Source organism: Choloepus didactylus, chromosome 4 (genome assembly GCF_015220235.1).
Source record: "Choloepus didactylus isolate mChoDid1 chromosome 4, mChoDid1.pri, whole genome shotgun sequence".
NCBI classification, from domain to species: domain Eukaryota; kingdom Metazoa; phylum Chordata; class Mammalia; order Pilosa; family Megalonychidae; genus Choloepus; species Choloepus didactylus.
Window position 1 is genome coordinate 166484330 of NC_051310.1, and position 12147 is coordinate 166496476.

General features: G+C 35.5%; 1 protein-coding gene across 9 annotated transcripts in view; it reads left to right on the forward strand.

Moving 5' to 3' along the window:
• The window catches only part of NUBPL (nucleotide binding protein like), a 626527-nt gene that overhangs the window by 434305 nt on the left and 180075 nt on the right, over window positions 1-12147 (forward strand). For 5 of the 9 annotated variants that reach the window (XM_037834762.1, XM_037834763.1, XM_037834756.1 and 2 more), the window contains one exon: window positions 4258-5552. The exons of 3 other annotated variants lie outside the window; for them this stretch is intronic. In XM_037834762.1, coding sequence (XP_037690690.1) covers window positions 4258-4320 — 63 coding nt within the window. In that variant the 3' untranslated portion in view covers window positions 4321-5552. Of the gene's footprint in view, window positions 1-4257; window positions 5553-12147 lie in introns of those variants that run through there. One more of the 9 variants, XM_037834757.1, reaches the window with a different exon arrangement.

Here is a 12147-nt window from a genome sequence, read left to right on the forward strand (position 1 = left end):
CAAGAGTTCTTTTAGATTCTCAGAGGGGTCTCTGAACCCCCCACCACCAAAAAAAAAAAAATGTTAAGAATTAATGCATAGAAAGAAAAGCACTAAATCTGAGTCCACTTGGGGTTTTATTAACAAGTCTGCCACTTTGTAAATGTGACTTTAGGCAACTTTCCTAACCCATCTGAAACTTTTATTCCATCTATAAATTGATGTCATAATGAAGAAGATTAAATGAGAGGTTATTGTGAAAATGCTTTGAAAAGTATCAGTAGGATACAACTATGATTATTAATTGCCCTCTGAAACTTCCTATGTAAGATGTCACAGCATCTTATGTAGGATGTCTTTCCTCTTCCCATTAATAAAGGATTCAGAGTCCACTTATGCCCTTCCTCTTGTATAACATCAAATAAATGTCACTCTTTCATGGTATTTAAAAATCAGAATAGCAGAATTTTAATCCTGACATAAGGCTGGTGTTCCCAGTTTCAATATTAAATATGTTAACTCTTAGACCTGAGGAAACTGGATGAGTCCTGGAAGCAGGATCTTCCTAATTAGTCTTCTGATGACTTACTCCTGATATGCCTCTTCCCTTTTCCCCTACAAACTTGAATGGAAGTGTACCTTTAGAAGCTAGTCACAGCCCTTTCAACAGATTCTGTTATATTTATGGAAGCTTAATGTCCATTCTACTTGCATGTTTTCATTTAAAGAATGAAAAAAGCATTTATTTGCCAACATGTTAAACTTCTGCAAAAGTTAATGGGATGGAACCTATAAAGTTAGTTGTTAATTATTATCCCCTTTGGCTGACACTTGTATTGTTTGCTTTTAGGGATTAACACACAGGCAAAATTATTAATCAGTAAAGGTTTCATCTTTAGCTTTTTGTCTCTTTCTTACTCCACTTTCTCTTCTCCATCTTCCGTCACTCCCTCCTCCTGCACCAGGTTCTAAGGCTCTCATTCTCTGCCCATAAAATCCTTTAAAATTTGGCATTAGGGATTTAACTCTCTCAGAAATATTTAGCTTTCAGAAGAGGCAAACCAAATAGACAATGAATAATTAAAGGTATGAATTTTGGTGAATTTGAGGCATCAGTGAAAAAGTTGGGTGAGGTTGCAATACCAGCTAAAAAGCACCAACAGGCTATTGACTATTCAGCCAACAGACAAAAACTTCTGCACATGTGCACCACTGATGAAAGTGGAATAAGTGAAACTCCAAATATGGGTGGTATAAAATAGCCATAGAAAGCAATGGGGGAAGGTAGAAAATGTGGACATTTAGAAGTCGGAACTCCTAAATTTAATAGCATCACCTCATGCTGGGATGATTATAATTGTTGATTCAATTAAAACTACCTTTTGCATTGGATTGAGACCAGGATATGGGACCATGAATGACTGATAATTGTGTTTTTTCCTTCATAAAGTAAAAACCTTAATAGTATCATACATAAAGATGTGCTATACAATATTCCTGGTAAAGACTTTCAAATATAAGTGGAAACTTTATTATCTTCTAATTTCTAAATTATCACCTTATAGTATTAATATGAAAGCCTGTATATAATAAATTAGAACTTCAAATATTCAAAAACGAAGGCAAAGGGAAAAAGTTCACCATAAACTCTGCACTTCAGTTACCAACCAATCATAGTTGCTTGTTAATGATATAGCAGATATATAAGGATCCAGCTGTATTATCTGTGCCTCTGGATGGCCCAATAAACAAATTTTGAACAGGAGAAAAGGGTTAGTCTATTTACAGTTGAGTTGAGGATAAAAGAGTATTAATAGCTTGAGAAATCTAAAACATGTCTTTTACATATGGTGTGTCTGTTGACTTTTTGCTAGTTAGAGATTACACAGAGGAAGGTATTTAACTTAATTATTCTCCAGAGAAGGAAGAGTACCCAAAAAGACTTATTCATATGAGCTATTCAGTAAGATTGTCAATTCCTCGAGGGCATAATAATAATAGCAGCAGCAACTAAGATTAATTATGTCCTCTCTGCCTGCATTTCATATGCTTTATTCTCACTTATGCTCCCCCAAACCCTTTGAGATAGGTAGCATTATTTACAACCATTATATATAGATACAAATACTGAGTTTAGAATGATGAAGGAACTTCCACAGAGGCTTCATAGATAATATGTAATAGAGCTAGGGATCTAAACCATGCCTTTCTGACTTTAAGGCCCCAACTCTTCATCCTTTAATATCACTAAATCCCACAGATTTCCCAGCACAATGCCTTACACACAGTTAAGAACCAAAAAGTATTTGTTGAAATGATACTGCATTGGCTGAAAAAATTCAATCTCAACAGTTTTCTAGAAATTGAAACTGCTAAACTAAGCACTTTTAGTAGTTTCTCAGCAAATGACAGTCTAACCATTACTTGGAGTGTGTTATATTGGAAGTCTAAGATTGAAGGTAGTCCATTAAAAAAAAAAAATTAAATGTATAACAAATTTGATTATTCTGAAATCATTCAGTGTTTTTTGTAGCCTGATAGGTTTATGTTTCTAATTTAACCTAGGTACTTACACAATTACAGAATTATGGCCTTATCTCAGCTTGCCTTAGTGAATGTAATAAATTTTCAGCAAAAATATTAGGCTTTAATATCTAGAAAAGTTACTCAGAAATAAAAGGTATTTATGAAGATGCACGGGTAAAAATCAGCACATTAAATTTAATGCATGTTATTTCATTTTTAAGCAAAAGCTCTTGTTTCTGTTAACTGTAGCAGATAGTGAAACCACTTTTAGACTAAGCATTATGATTAAAATTACTTGGTATTTTGGATTTAGTCTGTAATATGTGGTGTGGTGGAAAGAGCTGGGCCTTGGAATCTGTTGGACTCAGGTTTGCATTTTTTCCAGCCTACTAATTTTTTGACCTTGAGCAGAATTTCCTTAACCACTCCCAGTTTCTTTATTTATTAAATTGGGCCTATATAGCTTGTTTTGCATGATTACGTGAGATTACTATATGATGTACTTGGTACATTGTAGGCACTCAGTTAAAAATTTTTAAGCTTTGTTCATGTTTTGAGAGCTATTCTTAAAAGATACACTTTTAAATGGAATTTTAACACTTATGATTCAGCTGTTAGGGCTAAAGTGTGGTCTTTAGAACTGAAGAATGTGTGAAACACAATTAAAACACTTCATCAAATTGGATAAACATCCCAAACAACTCTTTCTACTGGACAGAATCTGGAGTTGGCCAAACTCATTCAAAAACTGGCTTATCTCTTACTAGCTGCAATGATTTGGACATGACTTTTTCCTTTCTGGATGTTGGTTTTCTTGTCAATGAAGTGGGGATAATGACAGAATTTACCCATAGAGTAGCTGTGAAGATAAATGAAATAATACTTGCAAATATTAAGTGCTCAGTAAATTCTATCTATCATCATTAGTAGTAGTAGAGACAATATATACATACTGTAAGTATATAAATGTGTAAATTAATGATTTTAGCATATCTTACTATTGTGTTTTACAGATACTTTTTATGAATAAGGTAGGGGAAATAAGTAATATTTGCATTGCAATTGTTTAAAAGAACTGTAAAATGAAAATATCGTAACCATTGTTCTAACTAGAACATGTTGGCACTGGGTTAGTTTGTAGCCCACTCTGTGGGCTTGGTACCTGCTATTACTGTTCTGCTGTGTTGAGAGTCCCCGGTGATGATAAGTGTAACAGCTGAACTGGAGAATCCTTGCATGGTACCCACAATTTACCAGGTGAAGAAGCCTATAGATACTAGTTTTGCACTGTGTTCTCAGGGGGAATGAAGAAAATATTTCCAGAGATAAACCATAGGGTGGCAATAAATAGTTCCTCCTTGAAATGACTGAAAGCTCCTATGCCAAAGAAGTTTGGGCAGTATCTAACTCAGGATATCAATCTGTCCGAGCAAGGTGTAATTTTTCTGCAACTAGACTGGGTTACTAGTCTGCTGACATGGGGATTAGAGTTTAAAAAACATAATTGTTGTCAGTAAATATTTTTCAGAAAGTCACCTTTCAAATAGTTACCTTTCAAATGAGCGAACATATTTCTTTCCCCCACCCTCCTGCACTGTACACAACGGCATCTTTTCACTGCTGAATTTCCTTATTTCATTCAATCTTTTTACTATCAAATTCAATGGAAAACTATAGCAAACAGAGTTTTCATGAGCCATTTGATTTCTGGCTGGGGAGAAATATAGAACAAATGACTCTATTCTTTTGCAGGCCAAAGCTTACCTGAGGATTGCTGTAGAAGTGGTAAGAAGATTGCCACCACCTCCAGAGTGATTCTCCAAGCATCCTGAAAAATTTTCTGGTATTGACATTAAGAGAACCTTTGGATATCAGCAGTGTAATGATGAACCTTTAGAAATAATAGCAATTAGTTGTTTTCTTGTGTTTTGGAAGAGATAATGTCTTATTTTCAGGTTTGATTTCCTAAGCAGTGATTCACAAATAAAAATTTTATATATCAGTGCTAACTACCACACAGGAATCTTATTTGAAAGCTTATATGAGCCAAGTCGAACTGCACAGAACTACATTTTATTTTATTGATACCCCTTGAGAAATTATTACTTTTTGATGTTAAAAGCCTAGCCCTTGATTCTAGAGAGAACTATACTCTTTTTGTTAGACTTCAGAATTAGTCATTGAAAGGATTACTAAATTTGTACATTCGCATGTGTATGACACCTACCCACCAAGCTCTTTGGTCTGAGTTTGAATCTAATACTATCTTGAACAAGTCTTAATATAGATAAGCCTCTGCTTCTTCATCTGGACCAGGCTCGGTCTCAGACTTAACAAATCTGAATCTCCAGGAGTGGGGACCTGGATATGTGTTGTTGTTGTTGTTGTTTTTTAATCAGATCATGATGATTTTGATGATGACTGAGATTATGATGGCAACACCAAGAATAGCAAACAGTTATCAAGTGCTTTCTGTGTATCCTTATAGTTAATCTTCCATTCATATGAGTGGGATACTGTTGTTATCTCCGTTTTACAGATGAGGAAACTGAGGCATGGAGAGACAAAGGTTACTCTTCTGGCAAGTGATGGAGTTGATACTTGAACTTCAGAAGTTAGATACTGGAGGATAATGGATCCCTTCTTTTGTATACCAAGTGTATTAATTTCAAAAGAGGGATATGATTTTTGGCATTTCCTCAAACTTATTTGATCATGAATTTTTTTTTAAGGAGTATTTCTTGGAATTCATGTTTCAAAGAATACTCATTGAAAAACATGTATCTAGTCTAGTTGCGGCTCTGAGAGATAGCTGTAAAGATACAAGTACTGATAAGACTGAGTCATTAGTTAACCCCCAGTTATAGTCAAGTGGCTTATGACCTTTGGCAAATGCCTTGACCTCCTTTACTCTGTACTTAAGCAGCCAGAAAATTAGGCTAAGAATTGCATATCAATTAATACATGTGCTGCTATATCTGAACTGAAATTTCCTGGGCCAAATTACCCATACTAATTAATTTCATGAATAAAAATATTTATTGACACATACTGTAATCATTATTTATTACTCTGAGAAGTAAGTGATGACTTTAAGTTGCAAATGTTTATTTGGGTTGTTGTTGTTATTTGGGGGGGGGGGGCAATACAGATGATCCTTGTGTCCTTCTGAATACCAAAAAGCACGTATTTGAATCAAGATTAACTTTACCTGGTAGAAGTGACTTAAATAAGCCAAGAGGCACTTAAGATTGTGTGCCATAATCTTAATTTCTCATGGAGAAATGAGATAGTCTTTACTCCTAAATATATGATTAAAGAAGATCCATATATAAAATCACCTGCCCTTCTCTCCTTTTCCTTCACCTGACTAGTTTCTGCAGATACTTTGAGGAAGGCCACTGAAAAAAAATGGTGAAAGGAGTATATATGTGCAGGTTCAGAAGTAAAGGAGGAGAAAGTAGCTGGAAAAGCAAAAATTAAACTTATTCTAAAATTTTGCCTATGGCAGATTTTGTTAAGCTGCAAAGAGTTGGCTTCAAAGAAAGACTCTCAAGCACAGCTAGTCTGTCCATTATTAGAGTGTAATATTTATTCCTCATTCTTCATGTTTCCACAGAATGTAGAGACTTTCCATTCCACTATCCCAGAGGGAAAGTTATAGAAGGAATACCTTTAAATTCTCTCTGCTCCCTTGCTCACTACAATCCAGTGATAAGGAGTAACTTATCTGATGGGTGAATTTCTTTCTGTCTGTATTTCTTTGATTTCAGCCATATCACAAGATTTCTAAGGCAGGCTCTTCCCCAACCTGGAAGCCTGAAATTGTCCACCTCTGCCTTGGACTGCTCGGGCAAATACATCTAATTTATCAGTAGGGTATTTGGTAGTCCATTGTGGTCACATATCCTCTACTCCAGCTTTTGTCAGTAATAAAGCTAATATTTTGACCTTTCTCTGAATTCTATGTTTCTCAATTCCAAACAGGGAAGAATTTCCCCCACCCCCAATGAAAACATAAAATACCTTTATAGAATCCTAGAAAGTTAGAACTGAAGAGTATATTAGAGTTAAGATAGTCCCACCACTCCATTTAAAGCAACTCTAGTCAAAAACAAGTTCCCCAGAAGAATTTGTACACTAAAAACTACAGAACACTGCTGAAAGAAATTAAAGAAGACCTAAATAAATGGCAGGAGATCCTGTATTCATAGATAGAAGACAATATATTTAAGATGTCAGTACTACCCAAAGTGATCTACAGATTCTACACAGTACCAGTCAAAAGCCTAGCAGCCTTTTTTTGAGAAATGGAAAAGCTGATTCTCAAATTCATATGGAATCACAAGGGACCCTGAACAGCCAAATCATTATTTCAAAGGAAGAACAAAGTTGGAGGTATCACACTTCCCAATTTCAAAACTTACTACAAAGCTAAAGTAATCAAAACTGTGTAGTGCTGGCATAAAGAGAGACTATACAGATCAATGGGACATAGAATTGAAAGTTCAGAAATAAACCCATACATCTATGGCCAGCAGATTTTTTACCAAGTGCCAAGGCCATTCAATGGGGAAAAGAATGGTGTCTTCAACAAATGGTGCTGGGGAAACTATATATTCACTTGCAAAAGAATGAAGTTGAACCCCTGCATCACACCATATACAAAAATGAACACTAAATGGATCAAGGACCTAAACGTAAGAGCTAAAACTATAAAACTTCTAAAAGAAAACATAGGCGGGAACCTTCATAACCTTGGATTTGGTAATAATTTCTTAGATATGACACCCAAAGCACAAACAACAAAAGAAAAAATAGATAAAATGGACTTCATCAAAATTTAAAGCTTTCATATGTCAAGGGACACTATCAAGAAAGTGAAAAGACAGCCTATAGAATAGAAGAAAGTAATTACTAACTGTATATCTGGTAAGTGTTTAATATCCAGAATATATAAAGAACTGCTGCAATTCAGCAACAAAAAGACAATTAACCCAATTTAAAAATGGGCAAATGATTTGAATAGACGTTTCTCCAGGGAAGCTATACAAATAGCCAATAAACACATGAAAAGATTTTCAGTATCGTTGGTCATCAAGGTAATTAATGCAAAGCAAAACCACAATGAAATGCCACTTCATACTCACCAGGATCTCTATTATTAAAAAACAAACAAATAAACAAAACAGAAAGCATTAAGTGCTGTCAAGGATGTGGAGAAATAGCAACCCTTATAATTTGCTGGTGGCATTGTAAAATGGTACAGCCACTGTGGAATTTAGCTTGGCAGTTCCTCAGAAAGTTGAAAATGGAATTACCATATGACCTGTCAATCCTTATTCTTGGTATATACCCAAAAGAATTGAAAGCAACAACTGGAACAAATATGTGTACGCTGTTGCTTATAGCAGCATTATTCACAATAGCAAAAGGTGGAAACAACCCAAGTGTCCATCAGCAGATAAATGTATAAACAAAATGTGGTATATACATGCAATAGAATATTGTTGAGCTATAAAAAGGAATGAAGTTCTGATACATGCTACGACATGGATGATCCTTGAAGACATCATGTTGAGTAAAATGGGCCAGATGGAAAAAGACATATATTGTGTGCTTTCACTTAAATGAATGCCTAAAAGAAGCAAATTTCATAGAGACATATAGTAGATTATAGGTTCAGGGTCTGGAGAAGGGGAAGAGGGTAGAGGGAGTTATTGCTTAATAGGTGCAGAGTTGCTGTTTGAGGTGATGAAAAAGTTGGGGTAATGGATATTGGTGATAGGAGCACAATATTGTCAATGTAAATAGTACTACTGAATTGTATACTTGAAAATAGTTAAAATGGGAAAATTTTGAGTTGTATATTTGTTACTTCAATAAAAAGTTAAAAACAAAGTAAGTTCCCTGATAGCTAGAAGCTGTTTTTTTTTTTTTGGGGGGGGGGGCATTTTTTCATTATGATGTAAAATATATACATATACAGTAAAGCATAGAAGACATAAATGTACAGCTCAATTAGTTATCATAAAGTACACACTCACTTAACTACCAAGAAAGTTTAGAGGTAGAACATTGCCAGCATCCCCGAAGCATCAGTCTGTCCCTTCCCAATCACTACTCCCTCCTTCCCTTACAAAGTTAACCAGATACTAATGTTTTAACACCTAAGCCTGCATCCCTAAACATTATAGTTCGCCTGTTTTTTTGAAATTTATATTAAATTGAGTTACACAGTGTATTTTGTTTTTGGTCTGAACATTTTTGCTTTATGTTATGTTTCTGAGATCCATCTCTGTTACAATTGCATGTAGCTATGATTTGTTCATGTTCTTTTATGTAGAACATTCCATTGTTTGAATATATACAAAATATCCTTTATAATGTAGATGGACATTTGAATTGTTTGCAGTTTATTGCTGCTAATAATAATTCTGCTAGAAACATTCTCTACATATTTTCTTGCTGTTGATGTGCTTGAATTTCTGTTGAATTGTTTCTAAGTGTGGAATTACTGGTAGTTGTTTAGTGGTATTTCATTGTGATTTAAACTTCTGTGTCTCTGATTACAAATGAAGTTGAGCATCTTTATACCTGTTTGTGAATTGGATGTCCTTTTTGTGTAGTGCCTATTCATTTTTTTCTATTGGGTTGTATGACATTTTCTTATTGACTTGTCTGAGCTTTTAAATATATTCTTGATATGAATCCTTGTCAGTTCTATGTGTTGCAGGTATCTTTTTCCATTCTGTGACACTCTTAATGGTGTGTTTTTGATAAACAGAATATCTTAATTTTAATGTATTCAAATTTATCATTATTTTCCTTTATTGATTTTTCTGCCATTTCCCAAAGGTCATAAAAGTATTATCCTATATTATCTTTTAGAAATGTAATTGTTTGCCCTTCACATTTAGTTTTTCCAATCAGGAATTATTTTTTAGGTATTGAGTAAGGTAGGTTTTAAGTTTCTTTCTTTTTCTTTTTCTTTTTTTTTTTTTTTTTCCTTTATGGATATCTAATTGTCCCAGGAGCATTTATTGAAAAGACTGTCCTTTACCTCACTGTTCTGAAGTACCATTTTTGTTGTAAATTAAATGTCCATGTTTCTATGAGTCTGTTTCTGGGCTCTCTATTCTATTACATTGGTATATTTGTCTATCCTTGCACCAGTCATTCACTGTCTTGCTTATCATCATCGTGTTGTTCTTCAAGAATGTTTTGGCAATTCTTGATCCTTTGCATTTCTATATAAATCCTTGATCCTTTACATTTCCATATAAATCTTGTTCTTCAGTAATGTTTTGGCAATTCTTGATCCTTTACATTTCCATATGAATTTTTGGGCCAGTTTGTGAAGTTTGAAAACAGCAATAACAACAACAATAAAAAACCTATTAGAGAGTTTCATTTTCAACTAGGATGGAGAAGACTGGAGAGAGCATCATACCTACCCTAACGAGAACAAACTGTATAATCTACAGAATCATAACTTTTCTTAAATACATCAGATAACTGAAGTTGCAAAGCAACCATGTAGCCTGAAATCTAAGGAAAGATAGGTTCCTTCAAGAAGAGATGGGATACAATCACAGCCTAGCCTCTGGCAGAGCACAGGTGAAGAGATGCCAATTTCCACACAAACAGTTATGAAAAATTCAGTGAAAAATTTTAAAAAATTGCCAAAAATCGAGTGTGGATAATAGGAGAATCTAGAATCCCTGGGAGCTGCTAATAGGAAAGGAATTTGTATCTAGTCATAGGCTTTTCTCCATGGACCTCATTAGGTGCTGTTCCAGTTTGCTAAGGCTGCCAGAATGCAAAACACCAGAAATGGGTTGGCTTTTATAAAGGGGGTTTATTTGGTGACAAAGTTACTGTCTTAAGGCCATAAAGTGTCCAAGGTAAGGCATCAACAATAGGGTACATTCAATGAAGGATGGCAGATGGCATCCAGAAAACCTGTTAGCTGGGAAGGCACATGGCTGGTGTCTGCTTGCTCCCAGGTTGTGTTTCAAAATGACGTTCTCCAAAATGCCAGCATCAGCTTTCAACAACCATCTTCAAAATGTCTCTTTAAGTTGCAGCACTGAGATCCTTCTGTCTGAGTTCTTATAGGGCTCCAGTACACTAATGAAGACCCAGGCTGAATGGGCAGGACCACACCTCCATGAAAATAATCTAATCAAAGGTATTACCCACAGTTGGGTGGGTCACATCTCCATGAAAACAACCTAATCCAAATATCCAACAAGATTGGATTAAAAGAATATGGCTTTTTCTGGGGGACATAATATACACAAATCGGCACAGGTGCCTAAGAGAAAAATTGAGAACAAGGCATGGGACTGGAGCAAGCCTCCCTTAGTGGTACAGGCCTGGAGAAGGAGAGCAGATGCTGCTGTGAGAAAAGCACAAAGCTCTGCCTGGACCATTCTTCCCTGTGGAACACACTGGTTCACCAGCTAAGGACACCTTAGGGCACAGGACTTATTGAGACTGGAGGGAAGGAAATAGAAAAACTCTGTACTCCAGGGGAGGAAAAGGAAGACATCCTGACCCCAGGGAAGGATCTCTGAAAAACCCCAATTGCTAAGACCCAGGAATACAGGGCCTGTCAAAGACTGGGGCTGGACCAGGACAACAGAGAACCCCCTGTCCCACAGCAAGCTAGCAAGCACTAAGAATCAAGTAACAGCATTCTACTGCTGAGGAGTAAGGGGGACAAGAATGTGAATAGGGAAGGTCAAAAGCTAGGGTGGGGCAGGAGCATTCAGACCAAAAATTCCTTTGGCAATCAGCTTTCCACCTTAAGCACAAGCTAATACCAGAGGAATTTGAAACCAGTGGTACATTGAAGGTAACCATGAAAACAGTATAACCTAAACATGCTTAACTCCTGGCCAGATCATCTCAACCCCCCACACTAAAGTTCTAGCAGAGGAAGAGGCTTGCCCACTTCTAGGCATGCTCTTTGCCTCAGTATCTACTGTCCTACACATGATGCCTAGCATTCGTAAGACAATTATGATGCATAAAACAGGCGAGAAAAAATCAACCCACTGTCAAGAGACAAAGTGATCAAAAGAACAAAACTCAATGATGACCTAGATGTCAGTGCTATTAAACAAGAAATTTTATATACCTATGATTAATTTGTTAGAGGGTCTAATGGAAAAGTTGAACATGCTTGAGCACATGGGGAATTTCAGCAGAGAGATGGAAAGCAACTAAAATAGAAGTGCTAGAAATAAAAAAATAAAAAATAACACCAACAGAGATGAAAAATACCTTTGCACTTACTGTAGACTCAACACAAATGAGGAAAGAATCAGTGAATTTGAAGATGCAAACAGAAACTACCCAAATTAAAGCACAAAAAGAATAAAGAATGCAAGTTCTGAGTATAATATTAAAAAGTTTAATGTACATATAATTGCGGTTCAAGAGAAAGAAGAGGAGAGAATGGAGCAGAAATATTTGAGGATACAATGACATGGATTTTTTAAAAAAGGTATTAAACCAGGGAATCCAAGAAGCTCAGCAAACCCCAACTGGAATTTTAAAAACCTAGATACATCATTGAAACTGCTGCAAAACAAAGATAAAGAGAAAATCTCAAAGGCAGCAAGAAAAAAT